Here is a 23,225-nt window from a genome sequence, read left to right on the forward strand (position 1 = left end):
TCTTCAGCAAACTTCATATATATATATTTTATAATTTTTTGACCTTGGTTTTTTTTTTGTTTGTTTGTTTTTTTCTTCTTTTCTTTAACATTGTATTTTTGAAATTCCAAACTCTACTCTAGATTTTTAATTTTCGCTTTTTGGTATATGTTATCAATTTTGTACCTATAGTTTTTTTTTATATATAATTTCTGTGACTTTTTTTTTTTTTCTTCTTCTCTGTTTCTTTCTCTTCTTCTTTTATATAACATTGTATATCTGAAATTCCAAACTTTACTCTAGATTTTTAATTTATGCTTTTTGGTATTTGATATCAATTTTGTACCTGTATTTTGTTTATAATTTTTGTGACATTGTTCGTATTTGTTTGTTTGTTTTCTCTCTTTATTTTTCTTCTTCTTCTTCTTTTTTTTTTTTTAACATTCTATTTTTGAAATTCCAAACTCTACTCTAGATTTTTAATTTTTGCTTTCTGGTATTAGTTATCAATTTTGTACCTGTACTTTCTTTATAATTTTCGTGACCTTGTTTGTTTTTGTTTGTTCGTTTTTTCTCTCTTTCTTTTCCTTCTTCTTTTCTTTAACATCCTATTTTTGAAATTCCAAACTCTACTCTAGATTTTTAATTTTCGCTTTCTGGTATTAGTTATCAATTTTGTACCTGTACTTTCTTTATAATTTTCGCGACCTTGTTTGTTTTTGTTTGTTCGTTCTTTCTCTCTTTCTTTTCCTTCTTCTTTTCTTTAACATCGTATTTTTAAAATTCCAAACTCTACTCTAGATTTTTAATTTTTGCTTATATGTATTTGTTACCAATTTTGTACCTTTAAGGACCCAATCTTCAGGACCCATTTTTCACTAGGGAGTGAGATTACTGGCTTGACTGCTCTCTCTCCCTTTGGACCCTCCTTTTTCTCCACCAGGTCGCCTGTGTCTCCTCCCTAACCCCTCTCTACTCTACCCAACTCTGTGAATTTCTGTGTGTTCCAGACGGTGGAGAACACTTAGGGAACTGATTACTGGCTGGATCTGTCTCACTCCTTTTCATTCCCCCCTTTTATCCTTCTGGCCACCTCTGTTACCTTCCTCCTTCTTCTCTTCTCTGTATAACCCCATGAACATCTCTGAGTGGTCCAGTTGTGGAGTGCACATAAGGAAGTGACTACTGGCTAGCCCACTCTCTCCACTATTGATTCACCTCATCTCATTTGGGTCACCTCTAACTCCCTCCTCCCTCTTCTCTTCTCCATGTAACCCTGTGAACCTCTCTGAGTGACCCTCACTGTAGAGAAACTTATCATCTTTAATGTAGATGTTTTATCAATGGTGCTGTATAGAAGGAGAAGTTTTGAAACTACTGTAAAAATAAGACCGATAATCAGAAGCAGGAGACTTAAGTCCAAACCCTGACTCCAGGGAACTCCTGACTCCAAGGAACATTCATTGACAGGAGCTCATCAAATGCCTCCATACCGACACTGAAACCAAGCACCACACAAGGGCCAATAAGTTTCAGGGCAAGACATACCAAGCAAATTCTCCAGCAACAAAGGAACACAGCCCTGAGCTTCAAGATACAGGCTGCCCAAAGTCACCCCAAAACTATAGACATCTCATAACTCATTACTGGACATTTCATTGCACTCCAGAGAGAAGAAATACAGCTCCACCCACCAGAACACCGACACAAGCTTCCCTAACCAGGAAACCTTGACAAGCCACCTGTACAAACCCACACACAGTGAGGAAACGCCACAATAAAGAGAACTCCACAAACTGCCAGAATACAGAAAGGACACCCCAAACTCAGCAATTTAAACAAGATGAAGAGACAGAGGAATACTCAGCAGATAAAGGAACAGCATAAATGCCCACCAAACCAAACAAAAGAGGAAGAGATAGGGAATCTACCTGATAAAGAATTCCGAATAATGATAGTGAAATTGATCCAAAATCTTGAAACTAAAATGGAATCACAGATAAATAGCCTGGAGACAAGGATTGAGAAGATGCAAGAAAGGTTTAACAAGGACCTAGAAGAAATAAAAAAGAGTCAATATATAATGAATAATGCAATAAGTGAAATTAAAAACACTCTGGAGGCAACAAATAGTAGAATAACAGAGGCAGAAGACAGGATTAGTGAATTAGAAGATAGAATGGTAGAAATAAATGAATCAGAGAGGATAAAAGAAAAACGAATTAAAAGAAATGAGGACAATCTCAGAGACCTCCAGGACAATATTAAACGCTACAACATTCGAATCATAGGGGTTCCAGAAGAAGAAGACAAAAAGAAAGACCATGAGAAAATACTTGAGGAGATAATAGTGGAAAACTTCCCTAAAATGGGGAAGGAAATAATCACCCAAGTCCAAGAAACCCAGAGAGTACCAAACAGGTTAAACCCAAGGAGAAACACCCCAAGACACATATTAATCAAATTAACAAAGATCAAACACAAAGAACAAATATTAAAAGCAGCAAGGGAAAAACAACAAATAACACACAAGGGAATTCCCATAAGGATAACAGCTGATCTTTCAATAGAAACTCTTCAAGCCAGGAGGGAATGGCAAGACATACTTAAAATGATGAAAGAAAATAACCTACAGCCCAGATTATTGTAGCCAGCAAGGATCTCATTCAAGTATGAAGGAGAAATCAAAAGCTTTTCAGACAAGCAAAAGCTGAGAGAATTCTGCACCACCAAACCAGCTCTCCAACAAATACTAAAGGATATTCTCTAGACAGGAAACACAAAAACGGTGTATAAACTCGAACCCAAAACAATAAAGTAAATGGCAACGGGAACATACTTATCAGTAATTACCTTAAATGTAAATGGGTTGAATGCCCCAACCAAAAGACAAAGACTGGCTGAATGGATACAAAAACAAGACCCCTACATATGTTGTCTACAAGAGACCCACCTCAAAACAGGGGACACATACAGACTGAAAGTGAAGGGCTGGAAAAAGATTTTCCATGCAAATAGGGACCAAAAGAAAGCAGGAGTAGCAATACTCATATCAGATAAAATAGACTTTAAAACAAAGGCTGTGAAAAGAGACAAAGAAGGTCACTACATAATGATCAAAGGATCAATCCAAGAAGAAGATATAACAATTATAAATATATATGCACCCAACACGGGAGCACCACAGTACGTAAGACAAATGCTAACAAGTATGAAAGGAGAAATTAACAATAACACAATAATAGTGGGAGACTTTAATACCCCACTTACACCTATGGATAGATCAACTAAACAGAAAATTAACAAAGAAACACAAACTTTAAACGATACAATAGACCAGTTAGACCTAATTGATATCTATAGGTCATTTCATCCCAAAACAATGAATTTCACCTTTTTCTCAAGCGCACATGGAACCTTCTCCAGGATAGATCACATCCTGGGCCATAAAGCTAGCCTTGGTAAATTCAAAAAAATAGAAATCATTCCAAGCATCTTTCCTGACCACAATGCAGTAAGATTAGATCTCAATTACAGGAGAAAAACTATTAAAAATTCCAACATATGGAGGCTGAACAACACGCTGCTGAATAACCAACAAATCACAGAAGAAATCAAAAAGGAAATCAAAATTTGCATAGAAACGAATGTAAATGAAAACACAACAACCCAAAACCTGTGGGACACGGTAAAAGCAGTCCTAAGGGGAAAGTTCATAGCAATACAGGCACACCTCAAGAAACAAGAAAAAAGTCAAATAAATAACCTAACTCTACACCTAAAGCAACTAGAAAAGGAAGAAATGAAGAACCCCAGGGTTAGTAGAAGGAAAGAAATCTTAAAAATTAGAGCAGAAATAAATGCAAAAGAAACAAAAGAGACCATAGCGAAAATCAACAAAACCAAAAGCTGGTTCTTTGAAAGGATAAATAAAATTGACAAACCATTAGCCAGACTCATCAAGAAACAAAGGGAGAAAAATCAAATCAACAAAATTAGAAACGAAAATGGAGAGATCACAACAGACAACACAGAAATACAAAGGATCATAAGAGACTACTATCAACAATTATATACCAATAAAATGGACAACGTGGAAGAAATGGACAAATTCTTAGAAAAGTACAACTTTCCAAAACTGGACCAGGAAGAAATAGAAAATCTTAACAGACCCATCACAAGCATGGAAATTGAAACTGTAATCAAAAATCTTCCAGCAAACAAAAGCCCCGGTCCAGACGGCTTCACAGCTGAATTCTACCAAAAATTTAGAGAAGAGCTAACACCTATCCTGCTCAAACTCTTCCAGAAAATTGCAGAGGAAGGTAAACTTCCAAACTCATTCTATGAGGCCACCATCACCCTAATACCAAAACCTGACAAAGATCCCACAAAAAAAGAAAACTACAGGCCAATATCACTGATGAACATAGATGCAAAAATCCTTAACAAAATTCTAGCAATCAGAATCCAACAACACATTAAAAAGATCATACACCATGATCAAGTGGGCTTTATCCCAGGGATGCAAGGATTCTTCAATATCCGCAAATCAATCAATGTAATACACCACATTAACAAATTGAAAAATAAAAACCATATGATTATCTCAATAGATGCAGAGAAAGCCTTTGACAAAATTCAACATCCATTTATGATAAAAACTCTCCAGAAAGCAGGAATAGAAGGAACATACCTCAACATAATAAAAGCTATATATGACAAACCCACAGCAAACATTATCCTCAATGGTGAAAAATTGAAAGCATTTCCTCTAAAGTCAGGAACAAGACAAGGGTGCCCACTTTCACCATTACTATTCAACATAGTTTTGGCCACAGCAATCAGAGCAGAAAAAGAAATAAAAGGAATCCAAATTGGAAAAGAAGAAGTAAAACTCTCACTATTTGCAGATGACATGATCCTCTACATAGAAAACCCTAAAGAGTCCACCAGAAAATTACTAGAAATAATCAATGACTACAGTAAAGTTGCAGGATATAAAATCAACACACAGAAATCCCTTGCATTCCTATACACTAATAATGAGAAGACAGAAAGAGAAATTAAGGAAACAATTCCATTCACCATTGCAACGGAAAGAATAAAATACTTAGGAATATATCTACCTAAAGAAACTAAAGACCTATATATAGAAAACTATAAAACACTGGTGAAAGAAATCAAAGAGGACACTAATAGATGGAGAAATATACCATGTTCATGGATTGGAAGAATCAATATAGTGAAAATGAGTATACTACCCAAAGCAATTTATAGATTCAACGCAATCCCTATCAAGCTACCAACAGTATTCTTCACAGAGCTAGAACAAATAATTTCACAATTTGTATGGAAATACAAAAAACCTCGAATAGCCAAAGCAATCTTGAGAAAGAAGAATGGAACTGGAGGAATCAACCTACCTGACTTCAGGCTCTACTACAAAGCCACAGTTATCAAGACAGTATTGTACTGGCACAAAGACAGAAATATTGATCAATGGAATAAAATAGAAAGCCCAGAGATAAATCCACACACATATGGACACCTTATCTTCGACAAAGGAGGCAAGAATATACAATGGATTAAAGACAATCTCTTTAACAAGTGGTGCTGGGAAATCTGGTCAACCACTTGTAAAAGAATGAAACTGGACCACTTTCTAACACCATACACAAAAATAAACTCAAAATGGATTAAAGATCTAAACGTAAGACCAGAAACTATAAAACTCCTAGAGGAGAACATAGGCAAAACACTCTCCGACATACATCACAGCAGGATCCTCTATGACCCACCTCCCAGAATATTGGAAATAAAAGCAAAAATAAACAAATGGGACCTAATTAACCTTAAAAGCTTCTGCACATCAAAGGAAACTATTAGCAAGGTGAAAAGACAGCCTTCAGAATGGGAGAAAATAATAGCAAATGAAGCAACCGACAAACAACTAATCTCAAAAATATACAAGCAACTCCTACAGCTCAACTCCAGAAAAATAAACGACCCAATCAAAAAATGGGCCAAAGAACTAAATAGACACTTCTCCAAAAAAGACATACAGATGGCTAACAAACACATGAAAAGATGATCAACATCACTCATTATCAGAGAAATGCAAATCAAAACCACTATGAGGTACCATTTCACACCAGTCAGAATGGCTGCGATCCAAAAGTCTACAAATAATAAATGCTGGAGAGGGTGTGGAGAAAAGGGAACCCTCTTACACTGTTGGTGGGAATGCAAACTAGTACAGCCACTATGGAGAACAGTGTGGAGATTCCTTAAAAAACTGGAAATAGAACTGCCTTATGATCCAGCAACCCCACTGCTGGGCATACACACTGAGAAAACCAGAAGGGAAAGAGACACGTGTACCCCAATGTTCATCGCAGCACTGTTTATAATAGCCAAGACATGGAAGCAACCTAGATGTCCATCAGCAGATGAATGGATAAGAAAGCTGTGGTACATACACACAATGGAGTATTACTCAGCCATTAAAAAGAATACATTTGAATCAGTTCTAATGAGGTGGATGAAACTGGAGCCTATTATACAGAGTGAAGTAAGCCAGAAGGAAAAACATAAATACAGTATACTAACGCATATATATGGAATTTAGAAAGATGGTAACAATAACCCAGTGTACGAGACAGCAAAAGAGACACTGATGTATAGAACAGTCTTATGGACTCTGTGGGAGAGGGAGAGGGTGGGAAGATTTGGGAGAATGGCAATGAAACATGTAAAATATCATGTAGGAAACGAGTTGCCAGTCCAGGTTCGATGCATGATGCTGGATGCTTGGGGCTGGTGCACTGGGACGGCCCAGAGGGATGGTATGGGGAGGGAGGAGGGAGGAGGGTTCGGGATGGGGAACACATGTATACCTGTGGCGGATTCATTTTGATATTTGGCAAAACTAATACAATTATGTAAAATTTAAAAATAAAATAAAATTAAAAAAAAAATAAATATAAAGACAAATAAATTAAATAAAAATATGAAAAACACTATACCAAAGTAACAATAATTTTTTAAAAACCTGGATTAATATCAATGTAGATTTCAAAGCAAAGAATATTAGCAAGGATAAAGTCAGTCATCTCATAATGATACAGGGTAAATTCACTAAGATGGAATGACAATCCTAAGGTTTATGCACTTAATAACGAAACTTTGAAATATATGAAGCAAAATTTGACAGAGATTCAAAAAGAAACAGATAAATCCATAATTATAGTCAAAGTTTGAGCCATTGTCTCTTAAAAATTTTTAAGGCATACAGACAGAAAGTTAGGAAAAATACCAACTATCAAACAACTTAATCTAACTGACATTTACAGAACTTTCCAGTACCCCAAATCATAATACACATTCTTCTCAAGTACACATTGAACAATTTACCAAGATATACCATATTGTGAAGCATAAAACAATTTAAGTGAATTTAAGGGAATTCAAGCCATAAAACTGTGCTGTTTGACTAAAATAAAATTTAAGTAGAAATCAATAATAGAAATTTATCTGGAAGCTGCCTAAATATTTTAAAATTAATTTGCATACTTGTAAATAGCCTATGAGTCGAAGAAGAAATAAAAGGAAATTGGAAAACATGTGGAACTAAAGAAAAATAAAAGCATCACAATTCAAAATTTGTGAGATACTAAATTAGTATTTAGAGTGAAAGTTATAACACTACACACTTATATTAGAAAAGAAGCAAAAGTCTTAAATCAATAACTTCTATATCCATCTTAAAAACCAGAAAAGCTAGTGAAACACAAATTAAGCAGAAAAAAAATGAAATAATAAAGATTAAAGTAGAAGTAGAAAACAGAAGAAATACAATACAGAAAAATCACTGAAACCAAAAGCTCTGGGTTCTTTGAGAAGAACAATAAAATTGGTAACAATCTACCAAGCCTAAGCAAGAAAGAAAAAGGAGAAGACACAAAATACCAATATTAGGCATGATGATATCAACAACAATAATGATTCTATACCTATAAAAATCATAACAAGAGGATACTATGAACAACTTTATGCCAATGAATTTGTTAACTCTGATGAAATGCATAAATTCCTTAAAAGACATAAGATACTAAAACTCATTTAAAAAGAAAAGATGAACTGAATAACCCCAAGTAACTTTTAAAAAACTGAATTTATAGTTAAACACTGTACCATTTAAAAAACACTTCAGGTCCAGATAGCCCCACTAGTGAATTCTACGAATCATTTAAGGACAATGTAACATTGAGCTTTTGCAGAAAATTGAAGGGGAGAAAATTCTACCCAACTCATTCTATGAAACCAGAATTGCTCTGACACCAAAATTATATATGATCAATAACTATAGTCAAATATCTCTCATGAAAATAGATGCAAAAATTCTTAACAAACTTTTAGTAAATATCATCCAATAATATACAAAAAGGATAATATATCGTGACTGCATGGAGTTCACCAACAGATGCAAGACTGCTTCAACATGTGACAATTAGTTCAATGTAATTCACCATATTAAAAGATTAAAGAAGAGGACTTGCCTGGTGGTCCAGTGTATAGAATCTGCCTGCCAATTCAAGGGACAAGGGTTTGATTACAGGTCTGGTGACATTCTATATGCTGTGGGGCAACTAGGTCCTGTATGCCACAGCCACTAAGCTCATGCTCTAGAATACATGTGCTGTAACTACTGAGCCAACATACCACAGCTACTGAAGCCTAAATGGGCCTTAGAGCCCATGCTCTACAACAGAAGAAGGCATCACAATGGGAAGCCTACACACTACAACTAAAGAAAGCCGGTGCAAAGCAATGAAGATCCAGTACAGTCAATGAATAAAGATTAAAGAATAAAAAAACATACGATCATCATCTTAATAACTACAAACAACAAAAAAAAGTGTTTTACAAAATCAAACATGCATTCCTGATAAAAACTTTCAACAAACTAGTAATAGAAGGGAAATTTCTCAATCTGATAAAGAACATAACTTTGTAATTCATGGTGAAAATATGCTTTCCTCCTAAAATCAGAAATAAGGCAAGAATGTCTGCTTTTATCAATACTTTTCAACAGAACCTGGAGGGTCAAGTCAGTGTTATAAAGACAAATAAATGAGTCCATAATGGAAAAGAAGTAAAACACCTTATGTGGGTTAAACATAGAAACTTCTATTTGTAGTCTATCAAAGTGCTGCTAGATAAAATAAGTTTAGTTATATTTTAAAATACAAAATTCAATATCCAAAAAAAGTAGTATTTCCACCCATTGAAAATAAAATTAAGAAAGTAATTCCACTTACAATGGCAGTTTTTAAAAAGAAAAATATTCAGAGACAAATCTGACAAAACACATAAAAGATCTGTATACTGAAAATGACAAGATACTGGTGAGAGAAATTTAAAAAGACTTAAATAAATGGAGAGAGATACTATCTTCATGGATTAGAAGACTCAACACTGAAAATGTCAATTATATACAAACTGAACTATAGAATCAGCACAATCCCAATCAAAATCCCAGCAGGCATTTTTGTCCAGTGAAAAACTACTTTTTAAATCAATATGGAAATGCAAAAGATCTAGAAGAGGCAAAACAACTTTGAAAAAGATGAGCAAACCTCAAGGACTTGCACAACCTGAGCTTTTATAAATATTTATAGATATTTTATAAATATAAAGGAATCAAGAACGTGTTGTATTTGCATATGGATAGACAAACAGAAAAGAGTGTCTAGATGTATTAATAGATCTTCATGTACATGATCAACTGATTGTCACCAAAAAACACAAGGTAATTAAATGAAGAAAGCATTTTTATTGTTGTTCAGGTACTACATCGTGTCTGACAATCTGTGGCCCCATAACAGAACCACTCCAGGATCGTCTGCCCTTCATTATCTCCAGAGTTTGCTGAAATTCATGTGCATTGAGCCAGTGATATTATTCAACTATCTCATTCTCTGCCACCCTCTTCTCCTTTGACTTCTACATTCCTCAGCAACAAGGTCTTTTCCAATGAGTTGCTCCTTCATAACAGTTGGCCACAGACCTGAAGCTTCAGCATCAGGACTTCCAGTGAATATTCAGGTGATGATTTCCTTTAGGATTGACTGGTTTGATTTCTTTGCAGTCCAAGGGAGTCTCAAGAGTCTTCTCAAGCACCACAATTTGAAAGCATAAATTTGTCAGTGCTCAGCCTGCTTTACAGTCCAAATTTCACATCTGTAAAAGATCTTCATGACCCAGATAACTACGATGACATGATCACTCACCTAGAGCCACACATCCTGGAATGCGAAGTCAAGTGGGTAAAAGCATCACTGCGAACAAAGCCAGTGGAGGTGATAGAATTCCAGTTGAGCTATTTCAAATCCTAAAAGATGATGCTGTGAAAGTGCTGCACTCAATATGCCAAAAATTTTGGAAAACTCAGCAGTGGCCACAAGACTAAAAAAGGTCAGTTTTCATTCCAATCCCAAAGAAAGGCAATGCCAAAGAATGTTCAAACTACCACAAAATTGTACTCATCTCACACGCCAAAAAAGTAATGCTTAAAATTCTTGATGCTAGGCTTCAATAGTACATGAACCGTGAACTTCCAGATGTTCAAGCTGGATTTAGAAAAGGCAGAGGAACCAGAGATCAAATTGTCAACATCTGCTGGATCATCAAAAAAGCAAGAGAGTTCCAGAAAAACATCTACTTCTGCTTTATTAACTATGTCAAAGCCTTGTACTGTGCAGATCCCAACAAAATGTGGAAAATTCTTCAAGAGATGGGAATACCAGACCACCTGACCTGCCTTCTGAGAAATCTGTATGCAGGCCAAGAAGCAATAATTAGAACCAGACATGGAACAGCAGACTGGTTCCAAATTGGGAAAGGAGTACGTCAAGGCTGTATACTGTCACTCTGCTTATTTATCTTATATGCAGAGTACATCATGCTAAATGCCGGGCTGGATGAAGCACAAGCTGGAATCAAGATTGCCGAGAGAAATATCAATCACCTCAGATATGCAGATGACACCACCCTTATGGCAGAAAGCGAAGAACTAAAGAGCCTCTTGATGAAAGTGAAAGAGAAGAGTCAAAAAGTTGGCTTAAAGATCAATTTTCAAAAAAACTAAGATCATGGCTCCTGGTTCCGTCACTTCATTGCAAATAGATGGGGAAACAATGAAAACAGTGAGAGACTTTATTTTTGGGAGCCCCAAAATCACTGTAGATGGTGACTGCAGCCATGAAATTAAAAGATGCTTGCTCCTTAGAAGAAAAGCTATGACCAACCTAGACAGCATATTAAAAAGCAAAGTTCCGTCTATGGAAAGTTCCGTCTAGTCAAAGCTATGGTTTTTCCAGTAGTTATGTATGGATGTGAAAGTTGGACTAAAGAAAGCTGAGCGCCAAAGAATTGATGCTTTTGAACTATGTGTTGGAGAAGACTCATGAGAGTCCCTTGGACTGCAAGGAGATCCAACCAGGCCATCCTAAAGGAAATCAGTCCTGAATATTCATTGGAAGGACTGATGCTAAAGCTGAAACTCCAATATTTTGGCCACCTGATGTGAACAAACAACTCATGTGAAAACACTCTGATGCTGGGAAAGATTGAAGGCAGGAGGAGGAGAAGGGGATGACAGAGGATGAGACGGTTTGATGGCATCATCAACTCAATGGACATGAATTTGAGTGAGCTCCAGAAGTTGGTAATGGACAGGGAAGCCTAGCATGCTGCAGTCCATGGGGTCACAAAGAGTAAGATATGACTGAGTGACTGAACTTAACTGAACATGACTATTGGAAAAACCATAGCTCTGACTATACAGATTTTATCAACAAAATAATATTTCTGCTTTTTAATATGCTATCTTGGTTTGTCACTTCTTTCCTCCAAGGATCAAGTATCTTTAATTTCATGGCTGCAGTCACTGTCAGCAGTGATTCTGGAGCCAAAGAAAAGAAAATCTGTCTTGGCTTTCCTTTTCCCCGCTTCTATTTGCCATAAAGTGTTGGGACCAAATGCCATGACCTTAGTTTATTGAATACTGAGTTTCAAGGAAGGTTCTTCACTCTCTTCTTTACCTTCATGAAGAAGCTCTTTAGTTCCTCTTTGCTTTATGCCATTAGAGTGGTATCATCTGCATATTTGAAGTTGTTGATATCTTTCCTGGCAATCTTGATTCCAGCTTGTGAGTCATCCAGCCTAGCATTTTGCATGATGTACTCTGCATATAAGTTAAACAAGCAGGGTGACAATATATAGCCTTGATGTACTCCTTCCCAATTTTGAACCAGTCAGTGTTCCTAGTCTGGTTCTAACTGTTGATTCTTGACCCACATACAGGTTTCTCACTCGACAGGTAAGGTGGTGTGGTATTCCCATCTCTTGAAGAATTTTCCAGAGTTTGTTGTGATCCACAGAGTCAAAAGCTTTCACATATTCAATGAAATAGAAGTAGATGATTTTCTAGAATTTCCTTGCTTTCCCTATGATCCAATGGATGTTGGCAATTTGATCTCTGGTTCCTCTGCCTCTTTGAAACCCATCCTATACATCTGGAAGTTCTTGGCTTATGTATTGTGGAAGCCTACCTTGAAGGATTTTGAACACTACCTTGCTAGCATGTGAAATGAGAGCAGCTGTGTTGTAGTTTGAACATTTTTTGGCACTGTCCTTTTTGGGGATTAGAATGAAAACTGATCTTTTCCAGTTCTGTGGCCACTGGCAGTTTTCCAATTAGCTGTTAAGGCATTCAGCACCTTAACAGCATCATCTTTTAGGATTTGAAAGAGCTGAGCTGTAATTCTATCACTTCTACCAGCTTTGCTAACAGTAATGCTTCCTAAGACACAAGTGATTTCAAACTCCAGGATGTATAGCTCTAGATGAGTGACCACTTCACTCTGATTATCTGGGTCATTAAGGCCATTTTTCCTAGTTTTTGTGTATTCTTGCCACCTCTTCTTAATCTCTTCTGCTTCTGTTAGGTCCTTACAATTTCTGTCCTTTATCATGTCCATTCTTGCATGAAATGTTCCCTTGATATCTCCGGTTTTCCTGAAGAGATCTCTAGTCTTTCCCATTCTATTGTTTTCCTCTATTTCTTTGCATTATTTATTTAAGAAGGCCTTCTTAACTCTCTGTGCTATTCTCTAGAACTTGCATTCTGTTGGATAAAGCTTTCCCTTTCTCCCTTGCCTTTCATTTCTCTTCTTTTCTCAGGTATTTGTGAAGCCTCTTTGGAGAACCACTTTGCCTTCTTGCATATCTTTTTCTTTAGGTTAGTTTTTGGTCACTGCCTCCTGTACAATGTTACTAACCCCCATCCTTCAGGCACTCTGTCTACCAGATCTAATCCCTTAAATTTATTCCTCACTTCCACTACATAATCAGAAGGGATTTGATTTAGGTCATACACGAATGGCTTCCCTCGTGGCTCAGATGGTAATGAATCTGCCTGCAATGCAAGATACCTGGGTTCCATCTCTGGGTCAGGAAGATGTCCTAGAGAAGAGAACGGCAACTCAGTCCAGTATTCTTACCTGGAGAATCCCAAGGACAGATGAGTCTGGTGGGCTACAGTCCATCGGATCACAAAGAGTCAGACATGACTGAGCGACTCACACTTTAAATGGTCTAGTGCTTTTCCCCATTTCTTAAATTTAAGCCTAAATTTTCCAATAAGGAGCTCATGATCTGAGCCACAGTTAGCTCCATGTCTTGTTTTTCCTGACTGTATAGAGCTTCTCCATCTTAAGCTTCAAAGAACATCATCAATCTGATTTTGGCATTGACCATCTGGTGATTTCCACATATAAAGTTGTCTCTGGTTTTGGCAAAAAGTGTTTGCTACAACCAGCATGTTCTCTTAACAAAACTCTGTTAGCCTTCACCCTGCTTCATTTTGTACTCCAAACTTGTCTGTTATTCTGGGTATCTCTTGACTTCCTACTTTTGCAGTGCAATCCCCCTATGATGAGACAGATATCTTTTTGATGTTAGTTTTAGAAGGTGTTGTAAGCCTTCATAGAACCAGTCCACTTCAGCTTCTTTGGCATCAGTGGTTTGGGCATAGATTTATATTACTGTGATGTTGAATGGTTTGCCTTGGAAATGAACCGAGATCATTCTTTTTTGAGATCAAACCCAAATACTGCATTTTGGACTCTTTTGTTGACTATGAGGGTTACTCCATTTCTTCTATGGGATTCTTGCCCACAGTAGTAGATATATTGGTCACACCCATTCCTGTCCATTTTAGTTCAGTGATTCTGAAGATGCCAATGTTCAAACTCACCATCTTCTGCTTGACCATGTCAAACTTCCATTGAAATAACATCCAGGTTCCTATGAAACACTGTTGTAAATCAAACTTTTACTTTCACCACCAAACAGACCCACAACTGAGCATCTTTTCCAATTTGGCACAGTCGCTTCATTCTTTCTGGAGCTATTAGTAACTGCCCTCTGCTCTTCCCCAATAGCATAATTGACACCTTCCAAACTTGGGGGGGGGGGCTCAATTTCCAGTGCAACCTTCTATTTCTTTTTTCCCTTTTCATAGTGTTCATGGGATTCTCAAGGCAAGAATATTGGCACTGTTTGCCATTTCTTCCACCAGTGGATTATATTTTGTCAGAACTCTTCACTATGACCCATCCATCTTAGATGGCCCTGCACAGTATGGCTCATAGTTTCACTGAGTTACACAAGCCCCTTGCCAAAAATGACTGTGATCCATAAGGGGGAAGAAAGCACAGTCTTTCCAATGATGATGCTAAAACAATGAGATATCTATATGCAAAAAGAGGACAAGATGTAATGGTTGAGTTCCTTCAGCTGTTCACCTGAAAACTATCACAACATTATTAATTGGCTATACCCAAATTCCAAATTAAATGTTTTTAAAAATGCCTGAAATAAAAAGGATTCTATTTTCAAAACTCAAATACAGTTCAACATTCTTATGTATCAGTAAAATATGGATAACTGTGAAAAAAGGACTGTAACACATACTTAACATCATATATGAAAAGGAACTCAAAATTGATTATAAACATAAATATAAAACCAAAAACTTGAAAACTTCTAGAAAACATAAGTGAAAATCTTTGTGACCTGGGATGAGGCAAACATTCATTAAAGAGGACACCAAAAACTATCATTCATAAAAGGAAAAAAGTATTATAAATTAGACATCAAAACTAAGAACTTCTGCTTTTTGAAAAACACTGTTAAAGAGAATGAAAGGATAAACAACAGATCAGAAGAAAACATTTTCAAACATACATGATAAAGGACCTAGCATTCAAAATATATAAAGACTTTCAAAATTCAGTAACTAAAAATACCCAATAAAAATGGGCCAAGATTTTAAAACAGATATTTTATCCAAAAAAAAAAAAAAAAAAATACATGTCAAATAAGCACATGAAGAGATGTTCAACATCATTAATCATTAGGGCTATAAAAATTCAAAACCACAATAAGGTCACCATACACTTATCAGATATACAAAATTAAAACAAGACTGACCATACCAAGTGTTGGTAAGAATGTGGAACAACTGCAACTCTCATATACTGCTGGTGAGAATGTAAAAATTATACAACCTCTTTGGAAAATAGATTGACAGTATCTTTAAGTTAAAAATATAGACCTACTATATAACCCAGTCATTGTATTCTTAGATATTTAACCATGAAAAAAAAAAAATGTCCATACATGAACGTTTCTAGTAGCTCTATTAGTATTACCCAAAAATTGAAAAATGTATATCCATCAACAAGTTAATGAATAGACAAATCATTGTGTACCTATACAGTGGAATACCACTCAGCAATAAAAATGAACTACTGATGCACGCCACAACTTGAATGAATCTCAAATAATTATGCTAGTTAAATAAGCCAGACCAAAAACCAATACATACCATATGATTTCATTTATACTAAGTCCTAGAATATGCAAACCAATTAGTAACAGAAAGCAGATTCAGTAGTGGTGGGCAGGAGGGAAGCATTACAAAAAAACACAAGAAAATTGCTGGGGACGATGGATAAACTAATTATTTTGATTGTATTGATGGTTTTATAAGTTTACACAAATGTCAAAATTTATCAAAGCATGTACTTTAGTAAGTACAGTTTGTTGTATGTCAACTATACCTCACTAAAGCTGTTTTAAACATGAATAAATTAAAGCTTACTCTCAAAATCATTTTGGTAGCTTAAGTAGCCAATGTCCTAGGCTTGCCCCTATCTACTTCATCCAGTTATTTATACTGATCTTATTCCTAAGAGAAAAATGAGTTAACGCATTGAAATGATTTAAATGACAGTCAGAAAATGCCATTAACTGGCACATTCATGAAATATTATGTAAGCAAAACAAAATAATAATATTTAAAATTTCCATAGCAAACAAGTACTAGCAAAACAACAAACACAATGTATTAGTTTGTTTAAATAAAATATAGCAAAAATTTACAAATACTCACCTCTTTGGATAATCTTGTGAAGACATCTCCTCCCCTGAGAAAATCCAATATTAAATACAGCTTCCCTTCAGTCTGAAAGGCTAATTAGAAATTAAAATGCAGATGTAACAATTTTAAGGCTTACAAAGCTTAGTATACTTTTTACTTAATATAGCTGTTGAGAATTTTATCACAGAACACTATACTGAAATTAACCATTTACTTACATGGTCCATTATTCGGTAACATTATTTCAAAATTAAAACTAGCACTGAAAAGCTATAAACCCTTTTCCAGAATATATCAGATGTTCTACATTGTAGCTCTACACAGAAACTTGTAAGATCATCTTTTTTCCACATTTATGAAGCACCATAATCTACTGCAATTGCCTGAATTCTACCTCCCCATATACTGAAAATCTACTAATTATGTCAAGCTCAACAAAAATGTCACCCCCTGTTTCTTCTATTAAGAGGCTTTCTTCTATTAAGGACTTCCTCCTTTTCACATTTACCCACAGCGTCCTTACACTCTTCCCCATCAGAATTACTTGCTACTACCTTTGAGATCTCATTGTACTTTACTTATATCTTATGGTACCTTAAACTATTTTGATTTATAAAATTAATTGGTCTTATATGTCTGTGTTCCCTATAGATTACAAAATTTCTTAAGATCAGAGATTATATCCCCTCTAGAGCCTACTGATTTTAACAGAATATTTTGCATAAAACTGGTTGTTTAGTGATGAATGATATCCCAGAGATAAAGGAAGGAGATCTTTAGATACTACTACTACTTTCATTCCATTTGGGTAATGGGGAATGAAAGAATATGGGTGAAAAATACCAGATTTTTGCTAGTAAGTAAGTAATGCTCAAACTCTCCAAACCAGGCGTCAACAATACGTGAACCGTGAACTTCCAAATTGTTCAAACTGGTTTTAGAAAAGGCAGAGAAATCAGAGATCAAATTTGCCAACATCGCTGGATCCTCAAAAAGCAAGAGAGTTCCAGAAAACATCTATTTCTGCTTTACTTGACTATGCCAAAGCCTTTGACTGTGTGGATCACAATAAAACTGTGGAAAACTCTGAAAGAAATGGGAATATCAGACCACTGACCTGCCTCTTGAGAAACCTGCATGCAGGTCAGGAAAACAACAGTTAGAACTGGACATGGAACAACAGACTGGTTCTAATAAGAAAAGGAGTATGTCAAGGCTGTATATTGTCACCCTGCTTATTTAACTTAGTGCAGAGTACATCATGAGAAACGCTGGGCTGGAAGAAGCACAAGCTGGAATCAAGATTGCCGGGAGAAATATCAATAACCTCAGATATGCATATGACATCACCCTTATGGCAGAAAGTGAAGAGAAACTAAAAAGCCTCTTGATGAAAGTGAAAGAGGAGAGTGAAAAAGTTGGCTTAAAGCTCAACATTCAGAAAACTAAGATCATGGCATCTGGTCCCATCACTCCATGGCAAATAGATGGGGAAACAGTGGAAACAGTGTCAGACTTAATTTTGTTTGGGCTCTAAAAATCACTGCAGATGGTGATTGGCAGCCAGGAAATTAAAAGATGCTTATTCCTTGGAAGGAAAGCTATGACAACCTAGACAACTATTAAAAAGCAGAGACATTACCTTTGCCAACAAAGATCCGTCTAGCAAGGCGATGGGTTTTCCAGTGGTCATATATGGATGTGAGAGATGGACTGTGAAGAAAGCTGAGCACCGAAGAATTGATGCTTTTGAACTGTGGTGTTGGAGAAGACTCTTTGAGAGTCCCTTGGACAACAAGGAGATCCAACCAGTCCACCCTAAAGGAGATTCAGTCCTGGGTGTTCATTGGAAAGACTGATGTTTGAAGCTGAAACTCCAATACTTTGGCACCTCATGCGAAGAGCTGACTCAACTGCAAAAGACCCTGATGCTGGGAAAGATTGAGGCAGGAGGAGAAGGGACAACAGAGGATGAGATGGTTGGATGCATCACTGACTCAAATGGAGATGGGTTGGGTGGGACTCCGGGAGTGGTGATGGACAGGAGCTGGCATGCTGTGGTTCATTGGGTCACAAGAGTCAGACATGACTGACGCGACTGAACTGAACTGAGTAACTACTATAATGCATACTTGTCAAAATTACCTAAAAATAAAATCAATGCCTGCTATTCATCTAAATTTCAAAAACCAAGAGCAACATAGTAGACTGGAATCAGTAATTTTTGGCCTTTGAATTCCCCAGGGAAGTTAAATGCCATAATCTCATGCATACAATAATTGGCAATGGAGCCATTATTAAAATTCAGAACTGCATAGGTTGCAAGAATTAATAGTTTAAAATGGACCATACTGCGCAAAGCAATCTGAAGATTCAATGCAATCCCTACTGAATACCAATGGCACTTTCACAGAACTAGAACAAGTAATTTTAAAATTTGTATGGAAATATCGAAGACCCTGAATAGCCAAAAACATCATGAAAAGAAGAACAAAGCTAGAGCATCACACTCCCTGACTTCAGACCATGCTAAAAGGTACAGAAATCAAAACAGTATGTACTGACATAAATAGAGACATATAGATCAATCGAACAGATAAAGAGCCCAGAAATAAACCCACCCACCTGTGATTGATTAATCTGCAACAATGGTGACAAGAATATACAAAAGAGAAAAAGGGATCTCTTCTGTAAGTGGTGCTGGGAAAAATGGACAGTTGCATGTAAAAGAATGAAATTTTCTATCATATATAAAATAAACTCAAAATGGATTAAAGACCTAAATGTAAGACCATAAACCATAAAACTTCTAGAAAAGAACATAGGTAGTAAACACTCTTGGACATGAATCAAAGCAATGCTTTTTGGGATTTAGTCTCCTAAGGCAAAGGAAACAGAAGCAAAAATAAACAGATCAGACCTAATTAGAATTAAAAAGCTCTAGCACAGCAAAGGAAACCATCAACAAATTGAAAAGACAGCCTACTAAATTTGAGAAAAATATTTTCAAATGATATGACTAAATAAGGAGCTAATATCAAAAAATAATAAACAGACCATATATCTCATCACCACAGAAACAAACAACCCAATTTTAAAATGGGCAGAAGACCTGAATAGAACATTTTTCCAACGAGACATACAGAATGGCCAACTAGCACATGAAAGATGTTCAATATCGCTAATTCATCAGAGTATCAAAACCCCAATGGAGATACCATCTCAATCCATCAAAAAATGTATATCATGAAAAGACTACAAATAAACAAATGTTGGAAAGGGTGTGGACAAAATGAAACCCTTGTACACTGTCAGAAGTTATGTAAATTGCATGCAAGCACAATGTGAGAAAAACAGTATGGAGGTTCCTCAAAAGAATAAAAATATAACTCAAGCCAATCCAGCACTATGGGTATATTATCTGAAGAAAATGAAATATTGCCACAAAAAAATAATATGCCACCACACATGTTTCATGGCAAGATTTATTTATTAGTCACAATATATGGTAAGCTACCTACGCGATATCCATCAACAGAGTAAATGTATTAAAGATGTGGAAAAGTATATAGTGATTATACATACACACACACATAATACATCTAACACCACCACACTACACAATGGGAGTAATTAACTCATAAAAATAATGAAATATTGTCATTTGCAACAACATGGATGGGCTTAGAGTATATTAGGCTTAGTGAAACATGTCTTACAAAGACAAATATTGGATGATATCACTTACATTTGGAATCAAAAAATTTGAATTTAACAAAAAAGGAACAAACTTATGGAGAACAAACTAGTGGTTACCAATGGGGAAAGGTAGGGGAAAGTGGCAAGATAGGGGTATGGGATTAACAGGTATAAATTACTATGTATAAAATAAATAAGCTACAAGAATATATAGTATAACACAGGGAATAAGAATAAATGGAATATAACCTCGAAATTGTGAATCACTATATTGTACACCTGAAACATATAATACTGTAAATCAACTAAACCTCAATTTAAAAAAAAAAGAATTCTTTGACTCCAAATTCATGTTCTTTCCGTACCTATTGCTTTTCACTAGTATTCCTCTCCCTCTAAATATAAGAAAAAATAACTCAAATAGACTAGTATACCATATGGTCCTCTTCAACAGGATGAGGAAATAAGATGAATATGATCATTATGAACATGTAAGAGGAACCCATTCAAACACAAGAATGTTTTGAATAAATTATCACAGTAGTTTATAGCCTAAGATCCCTAGAGGTACAGCCTAGTACAGTACAGAAATTCTACTAGACAAGAGTAGTCAAAAGACACTATCTTGTTACCTTAGACAAGTTAACCAACAAATACAGGAAAAACAACTAAAAGCTGGATATTAATTCTTATTTCAGATAAGTATGTTTTACACAGCTGAAAGTATTGCATCATTCCATATTTATTTCCTGTTTGAAGTATTTATCTTATGTTACATTATTGTCTGAAAGGAAATCTTAGTTCTCTAATTCCATATTTTTTTTTAAAGATTACATACCATAGTGCAATTTGACAATAAATGGATGATTTACTTCCACCAGTATATCCCTCTCCATCTTTGTCCGAATTCTGTCTCGAACTAAAAATTACAGAAGATTAGAGTATATTGTTCTTGTATATAATTTCAGTAGAGAGTCCATCAATAATTCACCAAACACAAATATAGAAATCTAAAATATAACTTTGTAAGTGCCTGAATTTGAAGTCAATATTCCTAGGCAGTAATTACCACAGTATAAAAGCTAACAAATTCAGTTTAGATCTAGAGATGGGTTAAGTGCCACAGTGTTATTTGGCGGATAAGCATTATATATTAGTGTTCAAATGAGTTCTCTGATTTAAAACTGAGCACAGTGTTATTGTTATCACAGCCTGGAAGACAGTATATATAATTGTATGCAGGTGGCTGTGCCTTCTCAATATGTAATACCAACAGATGGAACAGAAAAAATAAGAATCTTGAAGAAAAAGAATATAGTTTAATAAAACAAGTTCACTTTAAATTAAATAAAATGTATCACTTTTATCCCATTTATTCTTTTCACCAGGATACACTCTCACTAAATTAGAGTATATGTCAATATCATTTTTTAAATATAAATTTATTTTAATTGGAGGTTAATTACTTTACAATATTGTATTGGTTTTGCCAGACATCAACATGAATCCGCCACAGGTATACACGTGTTCCCCATCCTCAAACCTAGAAATAACAATTACTAATGTTAAAAGGAAACTAAATCTACTCATATAGGCAATACATAGCACATTTCTTCAAACAAGCTTTACCACGTTTTATTTTAATAATTCTGATCTTCTACCTTTTAAAGAAGCTTTTTTTAACACCTTCATTGCATAGAGTTGTCCAGCATCAGGACCGGTCTTCTTTCTAACGAGAAATACCTAATAAGAGAATTAAAAGTGAAGTTCACATCCCAAGCCATTCCTGCTATACATATATATTAGCATATACAAATAGCCTTACATATTCTCTAATTGTATAAAGATATACCTTCCCTATAAATTATACTTAGTTTACACTTTCTCACTTTCATTCACTTAATCACATGCTCATACATTCCAATGTTAAGAAAATGTAAAAGAACATTTGAGAATGTGATATAAGAGATAAATAATATAATGAAAGACAATTTGAGCTAAGGGAGCTCCTTATAAGACACAAGCTCCTTTTTTGTTTTCTTAATATGGAACAAAAAATCTAATTACTGTTAATTTGACAACTTCATTTCTAGTTTCCTATTGGTCCATTTTATAAGTTACCAGGTATTTTATTTTCTAATAGGGCTTCCCTGGTGACTCAGACAGTAAAGAATCTGCCTGTGATGCAGGAGACCCAGGTCCACACCTGGGTCATGAAGATGAGGAGGAAAATGCAACCCATTTCAGTATTCTTGCCTGGAAAATTCCATGGACAGAGGAGCCTGGAGGGCTACAGTCCATGGGGTCGCAAAGAGTCAGACAAGAATGAGTGACTAAAATTTTCAATTTATTTTCTAATAAGATATTAGAGGCAATTCTTAACTATCTGCTAAGTGAAAGAATCATAATGGCGAATATTTCAATAAAAAAGTCAAAGTTACTGATTAAGCTTAAAGTAATAATTTCTTATATTTTCAAACCAAGAAATGATTCATTATAAGGTAAGTTTTAGAAAGCCTCAGTTATGAAGAAATATGAGTATATTATAGTTTCATAACAGGTATTTACTATTAAAGGGTTGTTTCCAGTTTTAAATTGGTGTTCACTGCCTCAACCTGCCATCCTCAACTCTAACAAACTCTATTCAAATGCTGATAAATTCAAAATGAGATCAAATTAAGTAATTTGTATACCTAAAACTGCAGATTGGAGAGCTTCTAAGTAATTTTGTCTTCTTCCTATGGTAGAGCTTAAAATTCTTTATTCAAAATATTCTATGTGATAATTATATATCAGCCAACTGGGCAAGTGGGGGGTTCATTTAATCATTACTTCATTTAATCATTACTTAATCTCTCCTTCTCCTATTCTTATATCAGACCTAAACTCAAGGACCATTTCAGTTTTATAGATTTTCACACTATCTATTGTAGTGCTTCTCATACTTTGTATTTAGACCAACCAGTCTTTTCCCCCTTTCCTCCAAATCCACTGCATACCATTACTTACTATTTCACCAGTGAAAAACCATGGA

At 35.4% G+C, this 23,225-nt stretch overlaps 1 protein-coding gene across 2 annotated transcripts in view; it reads right to left on the minus strand.

The window, feature by feature from the left end:
* The window catches only part of RPS6KA6 (ribosomal protein S6 kinase A6), a 223,171-nt gene that overhangs the window by 108,367 nt on the left and 91,579 nt on the right, over positions 1–23,225 (minus strand). The window contains exons 1-3 of one of the 2 annotated variants that reach the window (XM_027535018.1): positions 21,853–21,954; positions 21,030–21,110; positions 16,505–16,584 (exon numbers count right to left, since the gene is read on the minus strand). The exons of the other annotated variant lie outside the window; for it this stretch is intronic. Coding sequence (XP_027390819.1) covers positions 16,505–16,584; positions 21,030–21,110; positions 21,853–21,883 — 192 coding nt within the window. The 5' untranslated portion in view covers positions 21,884–21,954. Of the gene's footprint in view, positions 1–16,504; positions 16,585–21,029; positions 21,111–21,852; positions 21,955–23,225 lie in introns of those variants that run through there. 2 annotated transcript variants of the gene reach the window in all.

This window comes from Bos indicus x Bos taurus, chromosome X, assembly GCF_003369695.1.
Source record: "Bos indicus x Bos taurus breed Angus x Brahman F1 hybrid chromosome X, Bos_hybrid_MaternalHap_v2.0, whole genome shotgun sequence".
Classification (NCBI taxonomy): Eukaryota; Metazoa; Chordata; class Mammalia; order Artiodactyla; family Bovidae; genus Bos; species Bos indicus x Bos taurus.